Below are 19,773 nucleotides of genomic sequence, written 5' to 3'. Positions count from 1 at the left end.
CTAACTAATTTTAGTGTAGTGGTCCACTAGGAAACCAATTGCACCGATAGGCCAATCCTCCCCGCTCCCAAACCCGTGTACTTAGCTTCCAGAATAGGTGTCTGCGAAGAATTTAGCCATTCGGTGGTTTGACTCTGTGAGGAATGAAGAGATAAGGCGTAGGACGCAGCAAATCTTGGTCACAACTGTCGTCAAGAAAAGGCGATTCAGTTGGCTTGGCCATGTACTCCGCATGCCTCCTGAGAGCCGCCATCGAGCTTGCCTTTATAAGGCATCAGGTTCTCTATCGCTGCTGACAATTCATGGGCAGCTCTTGACTGTCACCCGACTTGGGAGGATGCGAGGAAGCTGGCGGCCGACAGAAAAGCCTGGAGACAGTTTGTGGACTCCGCATGCTCCACATAGGGAGCGGATATGGTAAAAGAAGAATAATAAAATAATTCTTTCCATCTCAACTGTGGTCGTTTTACAGCACTGTGTCTGTTGATTTGTGGAAGGCAAGGTTAATTAATAAAAACAACTTGACTAAAACTTTCATTTATATATTATATTATACAATCATTTTGAATTACATCGATTTAAAAAAAACCTAAATTTTTACAATTTTCATATGTCGCTCACTCCTTTCAAGAACGTCATAAATCAAAAAACTTGATTTTTCAGGAGAACGTTTTTAAAGTTTAAAAATATAATACAATGTATTAAAAATAAATACCAAGCCACTTATTAAACTTTTTACTGTTCAACAGATCTTTTTAGGTAAAACCTTAAGGTTTTTTCTCCATTTAAAAATATTAAGTTTATTTAAAAAAATAATTAAACAATACCTTTTGTTCAAAATGCAAAAACAACACTTTCTGCCCTGTAGCGGGTAAATATTAAGTTAAAAATATGCCTCTTTTGCTGGGATATAGTACATTTTCTGGGCATTCGGAAAACATACACAACTGAAAATTGTCAATTTTTGATTTATGACGTTCTTGAAAGGAGTGAGCGATGTGTGTAAAGTGATCACTTAAATTAGCCTATGACGGTCGTCAGCCCGTAAACGCCCAGACTTCCATATTCTTCTTCATCTTTGATGAGATGTCAAAAAATAATATGAAAATGACTCCTGTAATTGGAGATAATCCAGATTTTGTGAACAAGTATTTGGACCCACCAAAATGCTGCTTTAAATATTAATACTATTGAGAATGTAGTAAAATAACTCCTGAGTGGAGAAAGCCACTCAAAATGTCCATTTTGTAATCCCGTTTGCCTTTCCGGATGACATTAATTAACACTATTTACAGGAAGAAGACGGATCACTTAATATTGCTCAAACATTTCATAATTAAAGAAACCAATCCCAACATACTCCCAACATGACATGTTTTCTTAGCTTATTTTTAATATTGCTTTATTTTTAATCAAAGAGTAATATTTGTGTTTTTATTATTTACACAAATATTTCAATTTCAAACTATTTCTGTGAGCCTGAGCGGCTCATTATTAGAAATAGGTATCAAATTGTGGTAGAGTGGGTTCGAATCGAGAAACTCTTGACTTATGAGTCTGCGACACTAACCACGGGACCACAGCCCAACACATATTTAATGCCATTTTATTAACTGATTTGGCATTAATATTGTAAAATAACATGGTGATTAAGTATTAAAATAAAATACATGTATAAGGCCCCTAAAGAGTTTAACCATTATCAGCTGTAGATAAGAACATCTGTAGTTTTCCAAACTGATCGTGTTTACATTAGCACATTGTTGTCGGGCGGTTTTGTTCACCAACTGGGACCCTAATTATACTCTGGCAGTCTGCCGCCCGACCCTCAGTATACTAATCACAAGTAGCCGCAACACCCAATTCCCATCTGTACAATGTTTGCAGGCGTCTCTCGCGCTCTACCTAAAGTAAGCAAATAGAACGCTCGCAAGCGTCTCCCGCTCTCTACCGACAGTATGGAAAAGGACCCTTATTATACTCTGGCAGTCTGCCGCCCGACCCTCAGTATACTAATCACAAGTAGCCGCAACACCCAATTCCCATCTGTACAATGTTTGCAGGCGTCTCTCGCGCTCTACCTAAAGTAAGCAAATAGAACGCTCGCAAGCGTCTCCCGCTCTCTACCGACAGTATGGAAAAGGACCCTAATTACACTCTGGCAGTCTGCCGCCCGACCCTCAGTATACTAATCACAAGTAGCCGCAACACCCAATTCCCATCTGTACAATGTTTGCAGGCGTCTCTCGCGCTCTACCTAAAGTAAGCAAATAGAACGCTCGCAAGCGTCTCCCGCTCTCTACCGACAGTATGGAAAAGGACCCTAATTATACTCTGGCAGTCTGCCGCCCGACCCTCAGTATACTAATCACAAGTAGCCGCAACACCCAATTCCCATCTGTACAATGTTTGCAGGCGTCTCTCGCGCTCTACCTAAAGTAAGCAAATAGAACGCTCGCAAGCGTCTCCCGCTCTCTACCGACAGTATGGAAAAGGACCCTAATTATACTCTGGCAGTCTGCCGCCCGACCCTCAGTATACTAATCACAAGTAGCCGCAACACCCAATTCCCATCTGTACAATGTTTGCAGGCGTCTCTCGCGCTCTACCTAAAGTAAGCAAATAGAACGCTCGCAAGCGTCTCCCGCTCTCTACCAACAGTATGGAAAAGACGCTTTTAAGCGTTTCCCGCAAACAATGTGTTAATAAACTCAAAAAAAGGTCTTATACAAGTGTTTTATTTCAATACTACCTGCCACCTAAAGAGCAGGACTGATCACCTTGTCTTCACATAATTAACAATCAAGAAACACCGTATCAATTAGATGCAGTGCCCTATGCACCATTAGGTGTGTAAGGATCAAAATAAGTAAAATCTTGCCAACTCAAGTTGGTAGTCAGGATAGAATTCCACACAGCAAATCATTCTTAGCAATATTTTATACATTTTTTTAATATTAAAAATTATAGATCTGCTCCCAACTTTTAGTGGAATGTAGATTTAAAATTATTCACATATAAATTTGTGCCAGTGTTATTTAAAACGATCCAGTGTGTACAAAAATAACCCTGATTTTCATTTAAAAAAAAAGATTTGATAAAAATAAATATTTATTTATTAATTTTGCGTTTAATTTGTAGAACTCCATTTTAATTTATGTAATAAATGTCAAATCAAACACAGATTTTTTTAATCCACTAACTTGTAATTTATTGTTAAAAAAACATATAAAAATGATTATCGTGACAGTTGTTTCGCCTAGTTATGGCATTCGTTTAAAAATTCCATAACAAGGCTAAACAATTCGCTCACTCCTTTCAAGAACGTCATAAATCAAAAAACTTGATTTTTCAGGAGAACGTTTTAAAAGTTTGAAAATATAATATAATGTATCAAAAATAGATATCAAGCCACTTATTGAACTTTTTACTATGTAAAACATCTTTTTAGGTAAAACTTGAAGGTTTTTTCTCCATTTGAAAAATATTTATAATATCAAAAAAAAACTTAAACAATACCTTTTCTTCAAAATGCAAAAACAACAATTTCTGCCCTGTAGCGGGTAAATATTAAGTTAAAAATATGCCGCTTTTGCTGGGATATAGTACATTTTCTGGGCATTCCGAAAACATGCACAACTGAAAATTGACAATTTTTGATTTATGACGTTCTTGAAAGGAGTGAGCGAATTGTCACAATACTAATTTCTGTGTTTTTTTTACGATAAAATACAACTTAGTAGGCTGAAAAAATAAGTTTTTTTTAACAATTAATACATAATTAAATATTTTGTCAAAATTTCAACGTCCAAGGTATTCTTCAATACTGCAAAGATGGCAGTGAATCTCTGTAATTTTGTAAGTAAAATCACAAAGTTTGTGCCTCAAATATGAATTATATGCTGAAAGAAAACCCATGAGGATTTTCTTGCATAGTATAGTTAAATTGTATATAGGAATTAAATATAATTCTACAGAATTCACAGCAACCTTGCATAGTACCTATTACAAGGTTGGCACACACTTTGCACCACCTTGAATAGTACCCATTACACGGTTGGCACACACTTTGCACCACCTTGAATAGTACCCATTACACGGTTGGCACACACGTTGCACCACCTTGGGTAGTACCCATTACACGGTTGCCACACACTTTGCGCCATCTTGGATAGTACCCATTGCAAGGTTAGCACACACTTTGTCCCACCTCGGATAGTACCCATTACACGGTTGGCACACACTTTGCGCCACCTTGGGTAGTACCCATTACACGGTTGGCACACTCTTTGCGCCCCCTCAGATAGTACCCATTACACGGTTGGCACACACTTTGTGCCAACTTGGACAGTACCCATTACACGGTCGGCACACACGTTACGCCACCTTGGATAGTACCCATTACACGGTTGGCACACTTTGTGCCACCTTGAATAGTACTCAATACACAGTTGGCACACACTTTGTGCCATCTTGGATAGTACCCATTACACGGTTAACACACACTTTGCGCCACCTTGAATAGTGTACATTACACGGTTGGCACACACTTTGTGCCACCACGGATAGTACTCAATACACGGTTGGCACACACTGCGCCACCTCGGATAGTACCCATTACACGGTTGGCACACACTTTGCACCACCTTGGATAGTACCCATTACATGGTTGGCACACACTTTGCGCCACCTTGGATAGTACCCATTACACGGTTGGACACACTTTGTGCCACCTTGGATAGTACCCATTACACGGTTGGCACACACTTTGCGCCACCTTGAATAGTGCTCACTGTGCAGTTGGCATACAGTTTAAAACCTTATTAAAATGCCTAAGATATGTTTAAAAAAAAATTTAATACATATTTACATTAACAGTTCACAAATAAATGTGAAAATATTAGAACAACCCATTGAAACAATTCGGATTTATTACCAAAACCTAATGGTTTACATTATTATATGTACAAGCCTTCACAACTGGTATTTTTCTGGGTGATTTTGCCGCATCATTTGGCAATCTGAGCACTCGACAGACAATGATAAATGCTGCAACGCTACTATGGTATGTTCCTTTTAAATCAGCATTTAGGCAGAGTTGCTATAAATGATCAAGTCTACCCACATGGAATGTTGAAATATAAGTGCTCGCATTGGCCGGTTTGAGCGATCACTCAACACACTGTGCAACATTCACCAATCTACCCGTAATTGGGAACAAATTTTCAAATAAAAATAAACTCATTCAACTAAAATTTTGTAAAGCTGTATACATGCTTCAATTCAAAACATTTTTTGAGTAAAATTAATTTTTTCCAGCAACCTTTCAAAAAAAATTTATCACAGTGAAAAATGCCCACACACTTGGGAGACAATTGCGCACAAAAAACTAACTGCGCACAGTTAGACAAATGCGCACAGTTAGACAAGTGCGCACAGTTAGACAAATGCGCACAGTTAGACAAGTGCGCACAGATAAACAAGTGCGCACAGATAAACAAGTGAGCACACATAAACATTTGTGCACAAATTTGAAGAATAAAATATTGCTTTTGTCAGAAATCATGGAGACAATTGCGTACATACAAATAATTGCCCACAAATAAACAAGCACACAAATAAACAATAGTGCCCAAATTTGACAAAAAAATATTGCTCAGCCAGAAATCACATCCAAAATCAAAATACTCGTATGTGCCCATAGTTAGTGTACTGCTTTAAAGCAAAATATTGCTTTTATCACAAATCATGGAGACGATTGCGCACAAATAAACAACTGCGCACACATAAACAAGTGCGCACAAATAAACAATTGTGCACAAATTTGAAGAAAAAAAAAATGCTTTTGTCAGGAATAGTCTCCGAAACATAGTGTATTGGTTTCTGTAGCGCGGGAGTGATCACCTTGCCAACTTTTTGAATAACACCTCGTCAATATAATGCAGTGGACTATTCACCATTTAATTTATTATTATATAACAAATTATAGTATTGCTTCAAAGCAGGTCATCCGTCTTGTAAATCAGGGCCTCATCCCAGAACAATACCATTGCAAAGGCACCCGACCAGCTGTTGTTCTACTAGTGCTGGTGACCCGCCGTCAGCAGCAGCGGCAGCAGGGCCCCGGCCACGAGAGCGCCCAGCTCGCCGGTGGAGAGGCGGCCGTGCGACGCCGCGGGGGGCGCGGGCGCCTCCACGGCCGTGGTGGGCAGCGCCCGCCAGCCGTGCGACTCCTGCTTCTGCATCAGCTCCGGCAGCACGTGCACCGTTGCCACGTACAGGAAGGTCCCGGCCGAGAAGAGCATCGCGATGCCTGCGGATAGGGAATGAGACACATTTTATAATCGAGGTTTTTTTGGCTATCCTAATGTATGGCAGCCTTCAAAAGGGTCCGCATTTAACAGTATGAAGGCTGTCTGGAGATCAGATTAATACTCGGTGAAGAACAAATGCCGCCTATACAATGCCTGCATTGCTCCTGTTCTCTTATACGGCTGTGGAACATGGCACCTTACAAGGGCCCAGAGCGGCCGTGTACTGAGCTTCGAGAATAGGTGTCATGAATGTGGAAGAGGCGAAGACAGAGTTGCCAGTTGGCTGGTTACCTGTGGCGTTCACCGAGCTGAGGGTCTCCTTGCCTTCCTGGCCGATTCCGAAGTATGTGGCCAGCGTCAGCAGCGGAGCGGAGCACGAGAACACCAGCAGATGCTTCCGGATCCGATTCCTGGACAGACAAAGCGACAGGCATTACGGGGAGTTCAACGGTGGCTGGTTTGAGTGATCACTTTATACACGTGCAATAATTTATACCATACCACCTTCCATTAGGTCATATAGAAACATTGTTTAGAGTATGTTCTACTCGTGGGAAGTGCTAAGGTGTCAGTTGTCCTAGTGATTCAACCGGGATTTTCATACAAAAAAAAACTACCATACTTTCCGCAACAATAGATTTTTATGTGTTTTTTAACAATAAAATACTTAATAGACTCAAACAAATCAGTGTTTCATTTAACACTTAATAAATAAATTAAAATGAAGTTCTAAAAATTTTGTCCGCCTCCGTAGTGTAACGGTCAGCACGCTCGGCTACCGTTCTGGAGGATCCGGGTTCGATTCCCAGGGGGGGTAAGAATAAATATGAGTGATTTTTTCACTGTGGTATTTATTCAATATTACCCTGGACTGGTACCTGAAGCGGAGGGCTGATCACCTTTCCTTCATGTGTAAACGATCAAGATAACACTGCGTTTATATGACGCAGTGCCCTATGCACCATCGGGGTGCGGATAAGGGTTTTATTATGTTTATTATTATTCTACAAATTTAACGCCAAATCAATAAATAAATCCCATTAAGGTGGAGACTGACCGGAGCATTACGTTGTAACGTAACACGTTACGGTGCGAGAATTTGTATAGTCAGTGCAGCGAGCCGAGCGCTCTCTATAGTTTCAGATGCTCGCTGATGCTCGCCGCCAGCGATGTTACCACGTTGCGTTACGACAAAATGCTCCGGTCAGTCTCCACCACTACAGTCGCTGGCCAGTGGCCGGCCATGGTCCGGCCTCTACGTACCTCTCGATGCCTTCGTGCAGCAGGAAGGTGACCAGCCCGAAGGCGGCCGGCGCCTTGTGCAGCATTATGGCGAGGAACACGATGATCTCCACGTCTGCGTGGGACGTCGTGGCCGCGGCCCCCAGGGCTATGCCGTCAGCTGGAATTACACACAATCGTTTATTTATTTGAACTTTTGTACAATATGTGGGTACATTGGCGGGCTTATTGCTATAAAGCAATATCTTCCAACCAACCAGTGTGAACCAACAGACTAGTGTGAACGATCTAGGCTTGTACCTTTTGATGTTTGTTAGAAATTAGTGGGGAGATAATGCTTAAACAGGTTACGACAAGGATAAGAAAAAAGAAAAACAAAGAAACATAAGAGATCATAATTACAAATTCAGAATTTAAACAGAGTAACATGAATAGAAAAACAAAATGACGATAGAGTAAGGAAGGCATGGGAAAAGGGAGGGGTCAGGGGAGGAGGAGATGGACAGTTAGGGTTCTAAGGTAAGATAATGATGTTTCAGGCGTTTTTTGAATGTTAAAATAGAAGGTGCATTTTTTACGTGTAGAGGTAGTTCATTCCAGAGTCTAGCCGCTTGGACAGTAAAGGAATTACTGAGGAATGCTGTGTTGTGGCAAGGAATGGATGCATTCAAAATTGGTTGCATAAAATTATATTTGTCAATGAATGAGATAAGCATAAAACTATATATCTGAAGTCGGAAACTCGCCGCGAATGTTACGTTACGACCAAATGTGGAGGTCAGTCCCCCACCTTTCAAACATTGTTTGCGGAAAACACTTTAAAGCATCTTTTGCATACTATTGGTAGAGAGCGGGAGACGCTTGCGAGCGTTCTATTTGCTTACGTTAGGTAGAGCGCGAGAGACGCCTGCAAACATTGTACAGATGGGAATTGGGTGTTGCGGCTACTTGTGATTAGTATACTGAGGGTCGGGCGGCAGACTGCCAGAGTATAATTAGGGTCCTTTTCCATACTGTCGGTAGAGAGCGGGAGACGCTTGCGAGCGTTCTATTTGCTTACTTTAGGTAGAGCGCGAGAGACGCCTGCAAACATTGTACAGATGGGAATTGGGTGTTGCGGCTACTTGCGATTAGTATACTGAGGGTCGGGCGGCAGACTGCCAGAGTATAATTAGGGTCCTTTTCCATACTGTCGGTAGAGAGCGGGAGACGCTTGCGAGCGTTCTATTTGCTTACTTTAGGTAGAGCGCGAGAGACGCCTGCAAACGTTGTACAGATGGGAATCGGGTGTTGTGGTTACTTGTGATTAGTATACGACCCTAATAAGTATACTAATTAGGGTCGGAGTTGATGAAAAAACCGGCCAAAAACAATCTGATTTTGTGCTTGAGTTTTTTTTATTTATGTTATGTATTTTAAAATTGCTGAAGACTTTTTTTCAAAAACAGCCCTTTTTATTAGGTGTGCACAAAATCAACAATATTTTTTTCAAATATTTACCGATTTTAGTATTTCTTTCCGGTATTAGTGGAGAACATATCAAACTACTCAATTAAAACAGTAATTTATAATAAACATACTTATATATGTCGTAGTTGTACAGGAGAAAGTGACCAACTAACAAAACGTAAAATGTTCAGGAGGGCCATTTAAGTCACTTTTGCTTGGCAACAAAATAAACACCAATGCAGTTAGTCATTTTTACCAAGTCAATATTTTATACTTCCAAGTTTAAAATCGCTTTGGGATTTTTTCAAGGCAATATTAATTAAGCTAGTAAGATATCAAATAGTCAATGATCACGTTTTTGTTAAAAATACACTTGGTCACTTTCTCCTGTATGACTACGATATATTTAAATAAATGTAATTCGAGCAGGATTTACGCTTGGATGGCTTGACTCTGGCCAATATCTGTATCCGACGATTCTCCAGTTCTTTGGACACGTTGGATAGCCTGGAACGACTAGTTGTGATCGGTAGCCTGGAGGGAAAGAGAGGGAGAGGAAGATCCCCCACACGATGGACCGATCAAATTAAGGCAGCAGCAGGCACCTCGGTGGTTGGAGCGCTACAAGCAGCGCAGTCAAGGGATAACTGGAGAAGAGTCATTGCTTCTGCAAGGGTCACAACTCAGCAATGAGGAATAAGACGGAGAAGAAGAATTCGAGCAAAAATTGAAAATTTCTTAGCAAGAAATCACGTTTGGGATTTGCGAGCCGGCACTGATATTCTTGTGTTTGATTCTCAGCACTCAGCAGTAAATACGGTTGAAAGTTGAAGGTTTGGTGAAGAAGTGCTCACCCGCGGCGTGGACCACGAGTCCAATGGTGGCCGTCACGTTCCTCTCAGCGGGAACAGCCGAGTCGTTCATGCTGGAAGATATCTGGTCCACAAGCAACATGAACACGAAACCTGGAACAAGAGTCCGGACTCAGCACAAAACTAGCATAAAAACATATATTTCAACATAAAAGATGGGTATTTTTATTGACATCTTGGGAAGGTAAAGGTATTTCTACCCGCCAGGTGTATGTATATATTTGGTAAGTTTTCATAATATCCTTTTTATCTGTGTACATAAAATATACTAAAATAAATATGAATTATATGAAAATAATATCGCTCACACCTTTCAAGAACGTCATAAATCAAAAATCGTTAATTTTCAGTTGTGCATGTTTTCGGAATGCCCAGAAAATGCACTATATCCCAGCAAAAGAGGCATATTTTTAAATTAATATTTACCTATTGTTTCGGCATTAACTTTGTGGTAAGACATGTTACAATAATTAAAGAAAACACTTCGTTTTTTACCACTTGAGTTTTATTATAGACTACATGTTTCAGAAGTTAAACTTCCATCATTCAGGTCTATTATTATACAGACCTGAATGATGGAAGTTTAACTTCTGAAACATGTAGTCTATAATAAAACTCAAGAGGTAAAAAACGAAGTGTTTTCTTTAATTATTAATATTTACCCACTACAGGGCAGAAAATGTTGTTTTACATTTCGAAGAAAAGGTATTGTTTAATTATTTTTTTAAATATACTAAATATTTTTCAAATGGAGAAAAAACCTTCAGGTTTTACCTAAAAAGATCTGTTGCACAGTAAAAAGTTAAAAAAGTGGCTTGATATTTATTTTTAATACATTTCATTATATTTTTATAAACTTTAAAAACGATCTCTTGAAAAATCAAGTTTTTTTATTTATGACGTTGTTGAAAGGAGTGAGCGATATGTGGATTATATGATATAATATATTTATATTATCCACTGACGCTTCGTGATGGAATTGCATTTTTAATATATTATTAGATTAAAACCAATATTTTTAGCTTTTCCACTTTTTTTATTTGACCAGCTACCGGGTTTCGTCGTTACCGACATCATCAGACTGGACTTATATGATATATCTGAGTTCCAAAAATTAAAGGGAAGGATCTTGCATATACAGTGGAACCTCTCATAACGATTATAATTCATTCCAGAATCTTACTCTTTAAGCAAAACACAGACTAATGCACTGGCCCGGAAGTCCCGGCTCACAAGTTAATGTCGTGAAAAAGGGACTTGCCTTTTCTCAGTAACTCGGTATGCGAATATTTTGTTATTATATAATTAAAATGTAACTTTGTTTTAAAATCACTATAAATATTTACTAATCACTGTCCGCCTCCGTAGTGTAATGGTCAGCACGCTCAGCTACCGTTCTGGAGGTCCCGGGTTCGATTCCCAGGGGGGTCAAATAAATATAAGTGATTTTTTCACTGCAATATTTATTCAATATTACCCTGGACTGGTACCTGAAGCAGAGGGCTGATCACCTTTCCTTCATGTGTAAACGATCAAGATAACACTGCGTTTATATGACGCAGTGCCCTATGCACCATTAGGTGCGGATAAGGGTTATAAGTATGTTGAAACTGTCTCTTAGCTATACATCCCTCACAGCACACAACCCTGTATTATGACAGAGTCGAGGCGTTAAGGGTTTTATTATTATTATTATTATAAATATTTAATTACTACTTAATTATAATGTCTACTGGTTTCCAAGCTAACCGCTTCTTTATCAAGACGGTTTCGAAGCGGTTAGCTTTGAAACTGGTAGACATTATAATTAAGTTATAATTAAATATTTATAGTGATTTTAAAACAAAGTTACATTTAATAGATTTATATTATCCACTGACACTTGGTGATGGAATTGCATTTTAATATATTATTAGATTAAAACCAATATTTTTAGCTTTTCCACTTTATTTTTATTTGACCAGCGACCGGGTTTCGTCGTTACCGACATCATCAGACTGGTTACAAAGTTACATTTTAATTATAAAATGGAAAATCACAAAGTTAGTGCTTCAAATATAAATTATATTTTTGTTATTGCTATACGAATTACTCGTTATAAGAGGTTCCACTGTATTTAAGAATAAAAGGGTCTATGCTAAACAAAAGCTAACTCTAATCAACCATGGACACTGATACACACATCAAGTGTTGTGTGCATCATACGACACATATATGACTTCCGAAAAATCGCAACTAAATATTCACCCAGAACCAGCGATATCCCGATGACCGCGTGCAGATTGGAGTGGCCCCCCTCCTCCGGGGCATGTCCAGCTGCCGAGGTGGCGTCCGGGGCCGCGTGGGGCTCCGGCAGGAGGGCGCTCACCCCCTCCGGGATGATCACGGCCAGCGCGGTGCCCACCAGCAGCCCCGCGCCCAGCACCGTCACCTTCTTCAGCTTATCCTGCAAAGTTGGGGCTCAAACTACATGCGACTGTTACGATCATGTGGCTACACGGCTTTATTATTTTTTTTTTAATCCTTATCTGCACCCGATGGTGCAAAGGGCACTGCATCATATAGAAACAGCGTCATCTTGATCGTTAAATACACAAAGGAAAGGTGATGAGCCTTCTTCTTCAGTTCAGTTACCCATCCAGGGTCATATTAAATAAACATTAAATTGAAAAATCATCTGCACCCCAATGGTGCATAGGGCACTGCATCATATAAACGCAGTGTTATTTTGGAGGAAAGGTGATCAGCCCTCCGCTTCAGGTACCAGTCCAGGGCAATATTGAATAAATATAAGAGTGCAAAAAACACTTGTATTTATTTGACCCCCCCCTGGGAATCGAACCCGGGACCTCCAGTACGGTAGCCGAGCGTGCTGATCACATATATACACATATATATATATATATATATATATATATATATATATATATATATATATATATATATATATATATATATTGTATTCGACCACTCCCTGTATTATTTTGTATATATAATAATTTAGGTTACACATCATTAAAATATGCAATTAAGCATTTGTGTTTCTAGTAGTCAAATAATACAAATTATTTTTGATCCGTAATTATAAGTGGAATGTATGCAGAAAAACAGTGTGAAATGTTTCCTCAGCTTATTTCGAAACAGCTGTGTAAACACTTGTGATGTATATATATATTTTTTTTAATAATTTTATGGCTCATGGTCACTACAGGCATAAAAAAGCAATGAAACATCCTTATCTGATTGCTGTTTGGCATACTAAACTCCCTTTTCACACAGTTTTGAAATAAAAAGGTGTAATGAAGAGAAAAATATATATATGTTACGACGTAATATTTGTAGCAAGATGAACTATGACCCTGTGCGCCCACTAGGGGCAGGGCGGGGTGTACGCGGGGAATGTTTACGTTATCCCTTATGAGATTGAGGCAGGGAAGACTGCATACACTTGTCATTATATTGTCATGGCGACCTGTTGAATAAACCGATTGCATCCTAATTACGAGTTATTATTATCTATACCCAAGCCACGTAATATATATATAGTGAAACCTCTATTATATATATAAAAAAAAGTTTCTTTACATCTCACCAATAGATGTCTCTAGTGAAGTTCTAGTGATTCAAGAACGAAGTTTCTAAATTGGTTCATATATATACAGTATCTACTCAATGAATTAGGGCCACGCAGAATTTCGCGCAATTTCTCAATTCAAACAGGAATAACTCAGAGAAAACCTTGAATAAAACAACATTGAATTTTATTTACACATGAACACTTTATTACGCTTAAATTATGCATATATTTTCATATAAATATAGTTAGTATTTAGTATTTCCATCTTTGGCAGAAATAACTGCCTCAATTCTTTTTGGCATACTTAAAATGCACTGTTTTATCATGTTTTTTATTTCTTCGTCTTCTGATCAAATTTTTTGAATATTTTTTTTTAGACAGTCTACTGTCGGATTTGGAAATGAGTATACCTTATTTTTTAACATGCTCCATACGTTTTCTATAGGATTAAGGTCCGGAGAATTTCCAGGCCAGGGGAGCAAAGGCAGATTTTTGTTAGACAAAATTTTTATTATTGATTTAGCCCGGTGGCAAGGTGCCCCATCCTGCAAGGTGTATGGACCTTCTGTTGGGTCGAGTGTATGGTAGAAGGGCAATGAAATTCGTTCGAGGACCTGATTATAGGAATTTTGGTTCATTGTTCCTTCCACGAAAAACAACGGCCCAGGTAAATTGTTAATAATACATGACCATATCATTGTTGCAGGGGGGTGTTTGATAACTTTTACCGCACAGGCCTCATTGTAACGTTCCATTGGTGTTTTCCTGACGAATCGACGGCTCTCTGTCACGGCTTCTAACCGGCACTCATCACTAAAGATGACCTGAAAAATAATGAAAATTTAAGTTTAATTCAAATATATAAGTTTATTTACTAAAATGATATGTTGAAAATTCAATTTAAATAAATACCTTTTTCCAATCATCTACCGAGTAATTTCGATGTAGCCTGGCCCATTTTAATCGATCCGCTTTCATTCGTGGTGTCAATTTTGGTACTTTTACAGGGCGCCTGCATTTCAGATTTACTTCGTAAAGACGTCGCCTCAGTGTTGATACCGATATATTTATACCCTCTTCTTCCAATTTTATTTTTAATGTTTTTGCTGATGCACTACGGTTTTCTAAGGCACTTTGAAAGATTTTTCGATCAGTCCTCGGTGTTGTTTTTCTAATCCTACGACAGTTCTTTCGCCGATTGCTGGTGGCGGGTGACTGATTTTTTATTGATTTTGAAATTCTGTCCACTGTTTGACGAGAAACGTTTTCTTTTTTTGAAATTTCTCTATTAGATAGTATTCCTAATTTCAGTAGCACTATAACACTAGACTTTTTTTCCTCAGAAATGTCTTTACTTTTTCCCATTTTGTCCTTTTCAAAAAAAACACTTGTGTTTACAAATTTTTTTTATACTTTACGAACTAAAATTAAAAATTTTTTTTTTTTCACAAGACACGATAACTATATAACCTCTCTAAACAAAACAACAACCAGAACTCAAGAAACTTCACTAATAAATGAGATAGGACTATTTTTTGAACTTTCAACTATCTGTCTACCTGGGCTAATTAGGGACCTTTCTCAGAAAAAGGGTTTAAAATTTTGTAAAGGCTTAAATAATCCAGGTATATTTTACATATTATTGAAGGTAATATACATGATATTAGATGTCAATAGAAAACTTAAAGTATTTATGTAAAATAAATATAATAATCCAAAGGATTTCAGAGTATTCATAAAAATAATGGGTGGCCCTAATTCATTGAGTAGATACTGTAGAACTTCCAACAATTTGAGTGGTGTGGTTGTCAATAATGGGTAGAATTGGTGAATGTTACACGTGTGTAAAGTGATCACTTAAGCCAGCCTATGACGGTCGTCAGCCCCGTAAATGCCCAGACTTCCATATTTTTCTTCATCTTTGATGAGATGTCAAAAAATAATATGATGTTTTACTTGGTAAATACCACTATTTCTTAAAATCTACTGTGAGATGTAAAGAAGCTTTTTATTAAGCAGAAACTCTTATATTAGTATGTGAGGTATGATCACTTAAACCAGCCTATGACGGTCGTCAGCCCCGTAAATGCCCAGACTTCCATATTTTTCTTCATCTTTGATGAGATGTCAAAAAATAATATGAAAATAACTCCTGTAATTGGAGGTAATCCAGATTTTGTGAACAAGTATTTGGACACACTCAAAATGTTGTAAACCTCTATCGTTCCTCGAATAATCGTTTTCCCGTATGTGTCGTTTAATTCTTCTTTCCCGAATTCATTTCATACAAGATAGATCGCATGAATCGTTTCTATCTACCATTTTACCGCATTCATCGTTTGAATCACGCTGCACATTTGACATATCGCTCACTCCTTTCAAGAACGTCATAAATCAAAATACTTGATTTTTCAGGAGAACGTTTTTAAAGTTTAAGAGTATAATGCAATGTTTTAAAAATAAATATCAAGCAACTTACTGAACTTTTTAGTGTGCAACAGATCTTTATATTATATATTTTTTTTCTGTTTTTTTTACATTCTTCTTAATTTTGTTACAATCGATGACAATGTTCCAACGTGTGGGATAGAAACTTTAAAAAAAACTTGTGTGACTTAAGGTTGACAGAAACAGCAGAGGTCGATATTGGTGAAGAGGAGTCGCTGCCTGTACTTTTATTTTCAGAAGCATGCACACTCTTTTAAAAATTAAAAGCTTTCTACTACGCACATTCAATAACTGATGCCGAAAAAAATTAAATTTGCAAAGCCCAAAATATACTGTTGAATTTTATTTTTTGACATCTCATCAAAGATGAAGAAGAATATGGAAGTCTGGGTATTTACGGGGCTTACGACCGTCATAGGCTGGTTTAAGTGATCACTTTACACACGTGTAACATTCACCAACTCTACCCATTATTGACAACCACACTACTCAAATTCTTGGAAGTTCTATATATATGAACCAATTTAGAAACCTTGTTCATGAATCACTAAAACTTCACTAGAGACATCTATTGGTGAGATGTAAAGATTTGAGTATTTGGACACACTCAAAATGTTATACTGTTGATTTACGGAAATAAAACAGTCAAAATCAAATGTCCATCAAAGATTATTTACAATGCAAGAAATTTTAATCTTTTTTTTGGTTCTGTTAAATAAATACATTTATTTGCATCTAAAATTTGTATTCTGCTTTGAATTTTAACCTAACCACTGCTATGCAGATTGGGAGGACGGTATCTTTACTCCATTGTATCTTCTTGTGTATTGACTTCTTAATCCCGCATTCATGGTTTATTTTAACAGGTCCCTTTAGAAACGACAGATAGAGGTTTCACTGTAACACAATAATTTTCGACATCTCAACATGAATATAATAAATGTAATAAAACCCCTATCCGCATCCCAATGGTGCATAGGGCACTGCGTCATATAAACGCAGTATTATCTTGATCGTTTACACATGAAGGAAAGGTGATCAGCCCTCCGCTTCAGGTACCAGTCCAGGGTAATATTGAATAAATATGACAGTGAGAAAATCACTTATATTTATTTTACCCCCCTTGAGAATCGAACCCGGGACCTCCAGAACGGTAGCCGAACGTGCTGACCATTACACTACGGAGGCGGACAGAATGTCCACACGAATATAAAATATTTATTTATTTATTTATTGAACGGCTAAAGCCTTTGACATAATACATATATACAGTATCTAATAAAAAAAATTCACTAATGAATACACAAAAAGAGAAACAAAAAGTCTTAAACATAAAATAATAATAAAATAACAAATAGCAAGCACTGGTAAATACACGTCTCCTTCACACACTATCACCAAGCAGCGAGAGAGAGTGAAACACAACGTTTACATTTATCCATTATAACATGGAGAAAAATGCTGAGAAAGTACAGACTTCAAGGTGGATAACAATATATTAAATAAATCTATACTTTCAAAAGCATTGGCTAACACGTGAAGCCGCGGAATGGGAGAGAACATGGCGTAGTTTGCATTATGTACAAATACTGCGAATACAGATTTTTGCCTAGTACCTCTTTGACGCACGATATAACCAAGCATATCAAACAATTACAACAGAACTTTACATATTTCTTCTAACCCTTATCCGCACCCCAATGGTGCATAGGGCACTGCATCATATAAACGCAGTGTTATCTTGATCATTTACACATGAAGGAAAGGTGATCAGCCCTCCGCTTCAGGTACCAGTCCAGGGTCATATTAAATAAATGTTAGACTGAAAAATCCGTTATATTTATTTCGACCCTCTTGGGAATCAAACCCGGGACCTCCAGCATGGTAGCGTAGCGCGCTAACCACTACACTATGGAGGCGGACAAAATATTTAAATATTTGGGAACCAAGTATTTCAATAACCTTCCTACAGATATAAAAAAAAAATTAAGACATTAAAATGCTTAAAAAAATATTCAAACAAGAAGCCAGTCGTAGCCTTTTTCCAATTACATTCGCTTCATAAATTGGTTTCACCGTTCTTTCCTCACTCATTCATTCCACGCGTCCGAACCATCTCAACACATCTTTCTTAATTTTATCGATAATGCTTATCTCAGCCTTGCATTCTTTCCATATTTCACCATTCGAACATCTATCGTACATCGCTTTGCAGCACACTCGTCTGAGGGATCGCATTTCTACTGCATTTAAAAATAATAATAATTAAAAAAAAACAAAATTTGTCCGCCTCCATAGTGTAATGGTCAGCACGCTCAGCTACCGTTCTGGAGGCCCCGGGTTCGATTCCAAGGGGGGGTCAAATAAATATAAGTGATTTTTTCACTGAAATATTTATTCAATATCACCCTGGACTGGTACCTGAAGCGGAGGGCTGATCACCTTTCCTTCATGTGTTAACCATCAAGATAACACTGCGTTTATATGAAGTGCCCTATGCACCATTGGAGTGCGGATAAGGGTTTTATTATATTATTATTATTTAAAAAAAAATTAATGTTTTAAATCTCATGTTGTGTATGTATGAGGAGATGCATGGATGTAGAAGAGGCGAAGAATGTTTGCAAAGGCAGAGTGGTGTGGCGTTCTATTCTCTCTGCCTGCCCCTGCGGAGAAGCGGCGTGATGGTTAGTTAGTTTATCTCATGTCGTTTTCATATATAAGTCGAAACTCGAAGTGTTTCACAGAAATTATAATACTTTATGGTGTTATTTTTCATGGCCATTTAATGGCTTTCACTTGAAAAATAATGATAAGAAAATAATAGAATAAAAGGTATATTTTTCAATATATTCTATATTATCTCCACTAATGGACTTTTCGATCAATTTAATCAGTAACATAATAACTGATATTTTTTTCCTTTTTAAGTGACATACAAGGATATTTTATAACCATACACCCACAAATACAAACAAAATAATATTTTATTATGCATTTTCACAACAAAATGTGATAAACTTGCCTGTTTAGGTCATTTGCCACGGGTTGACCGCATTTCGGCGGCTTTTTACATTGTAATAAAAGCATTTTTACACTATTTTAAAGTTTAAAATAATTAATCGAAACATCCCACTTACTTCCGACATGTTTACATTCAAAGGAATGCTCCCGGCGAGATACGAACCCACCAACATCACCAGGACGAGCAAAATCAACACGAGTGTCTCGTCCATTTTCGTATATTTTTATTTACTTGGTCAAAGGAATATTTTTTCACCTCATTATAGTCAAACGGGTGATATTTAAACAGTCTCGTATGCGCGAGTTTGTAATATAAACCGCGTCCGTTTATCGTAGAGCGGCGAAAAAATATTAATCTTAGGTGGCAATAAGGAAATTTACATTCTCTTTTTGATTTGACAACTTGGCATGTGGTGTTGCCAGATTATACGCCATCAAAATAAACAATACATACATATGTTGATAAGAATATGACAAGCTTTTCTCATAAAAATCAAAACGGGGTAAAAAGAATAATGCTTTTTTGTGTCGGCTTGTGGTCTCGTGGTTAGTGTCGCGGATTCTTGAGTCCGGTCTCTAGGTTCGAGCCCACTTTTGATATTTATTTTTAATAATGGGCTTATTAGGCTCACAAATATAATATGGAATTGAAGTATTTTTTTAAATACCTACCACAATTTGAAACCTATTATTATTAATAATAATAAGGCGCTTAGGCTCGCTGAAATAGTATGAAATATAAGTATTTTTGTAAATAATAAAAGCACAAATATTTCTCTTTTTATAGATCTTTTTTTAAATTTTGCATTTACTCCCATTTTTACCGCATAGTAAAGGAAAAAACGTT

The 19,773-nt window shown here is 37.7% G+C and overlaps 1 protein-coding gene across 3 annotated transcripts; it reads right to left on the bottom strand.

Annotated features, from left to right (window-relative positions):
- Positions 1–4,920: 4,920 nt before the first annotated feature.
- Positions 4,921–19,338, bottom strand: Zip102B (Zinc/iron regulated transporter-related protein 102B). Of its 3 annotated transcripts, XR_015839256.1 has the most exons (8): positions 19,043–19,338; positions 12,125–12,323; positions 9,860–9,970; positions 7,578–7,716; positions 6,606–6,724; positions 5,958–6,313; positions 5,438–5,883; positions 4,921–5,389 (listed from the first exon to the last, which is right to left on the bottom strand). XR_015839256.1 is itself a non-coding variant. In XM_088277496.1 (6 exons), exons 1-6 carry the CDS (start codon positions 19,136–19,138, stop codon positions 6,081–6,083), a joined length of 897 nt encoding a protein of 298 aa, XP_088133622.1. In that variant the 5' UTR covers positions 19,139–19,338; the 3' UTR covers positions 4,921–6,080. The 3 variants fall into 3 exon arrangements, 1 of the variants encoding a protein (XP_088133622.1); XR_015839255.1 differs by having other exon boundaries at positions 5,438–6,313; XM_088277496.1 differs by having other exon boundaries at positions 4,921–6,313.
- Positions 19,339–19,773: the final 435 nt, after the last annotated feature.

The sequence above is a fragment of the Brachycentrus maculatus genome, unplaced genomic scaffold, assembly GCF_059751285.1.
Source record: "Brachycentrus maculatus isolate JH-2025_06_01 unplaced genomic scaffold, ASM5975128v1 h1tg000043l, whole genome shotgun sequence".
Lineage (NCBI taxonomy): Eukaryota > Metazoa > Arthropoda > Insecta > Trichoptera > Brachycentridae > Brachycentrus > Brachycentrus maculatus.
The sequence above is the reverse complement of the archived record's forward strand: the minus strand, read 5'-3'. Positions and strand labels throughout refer to the sequence as shown.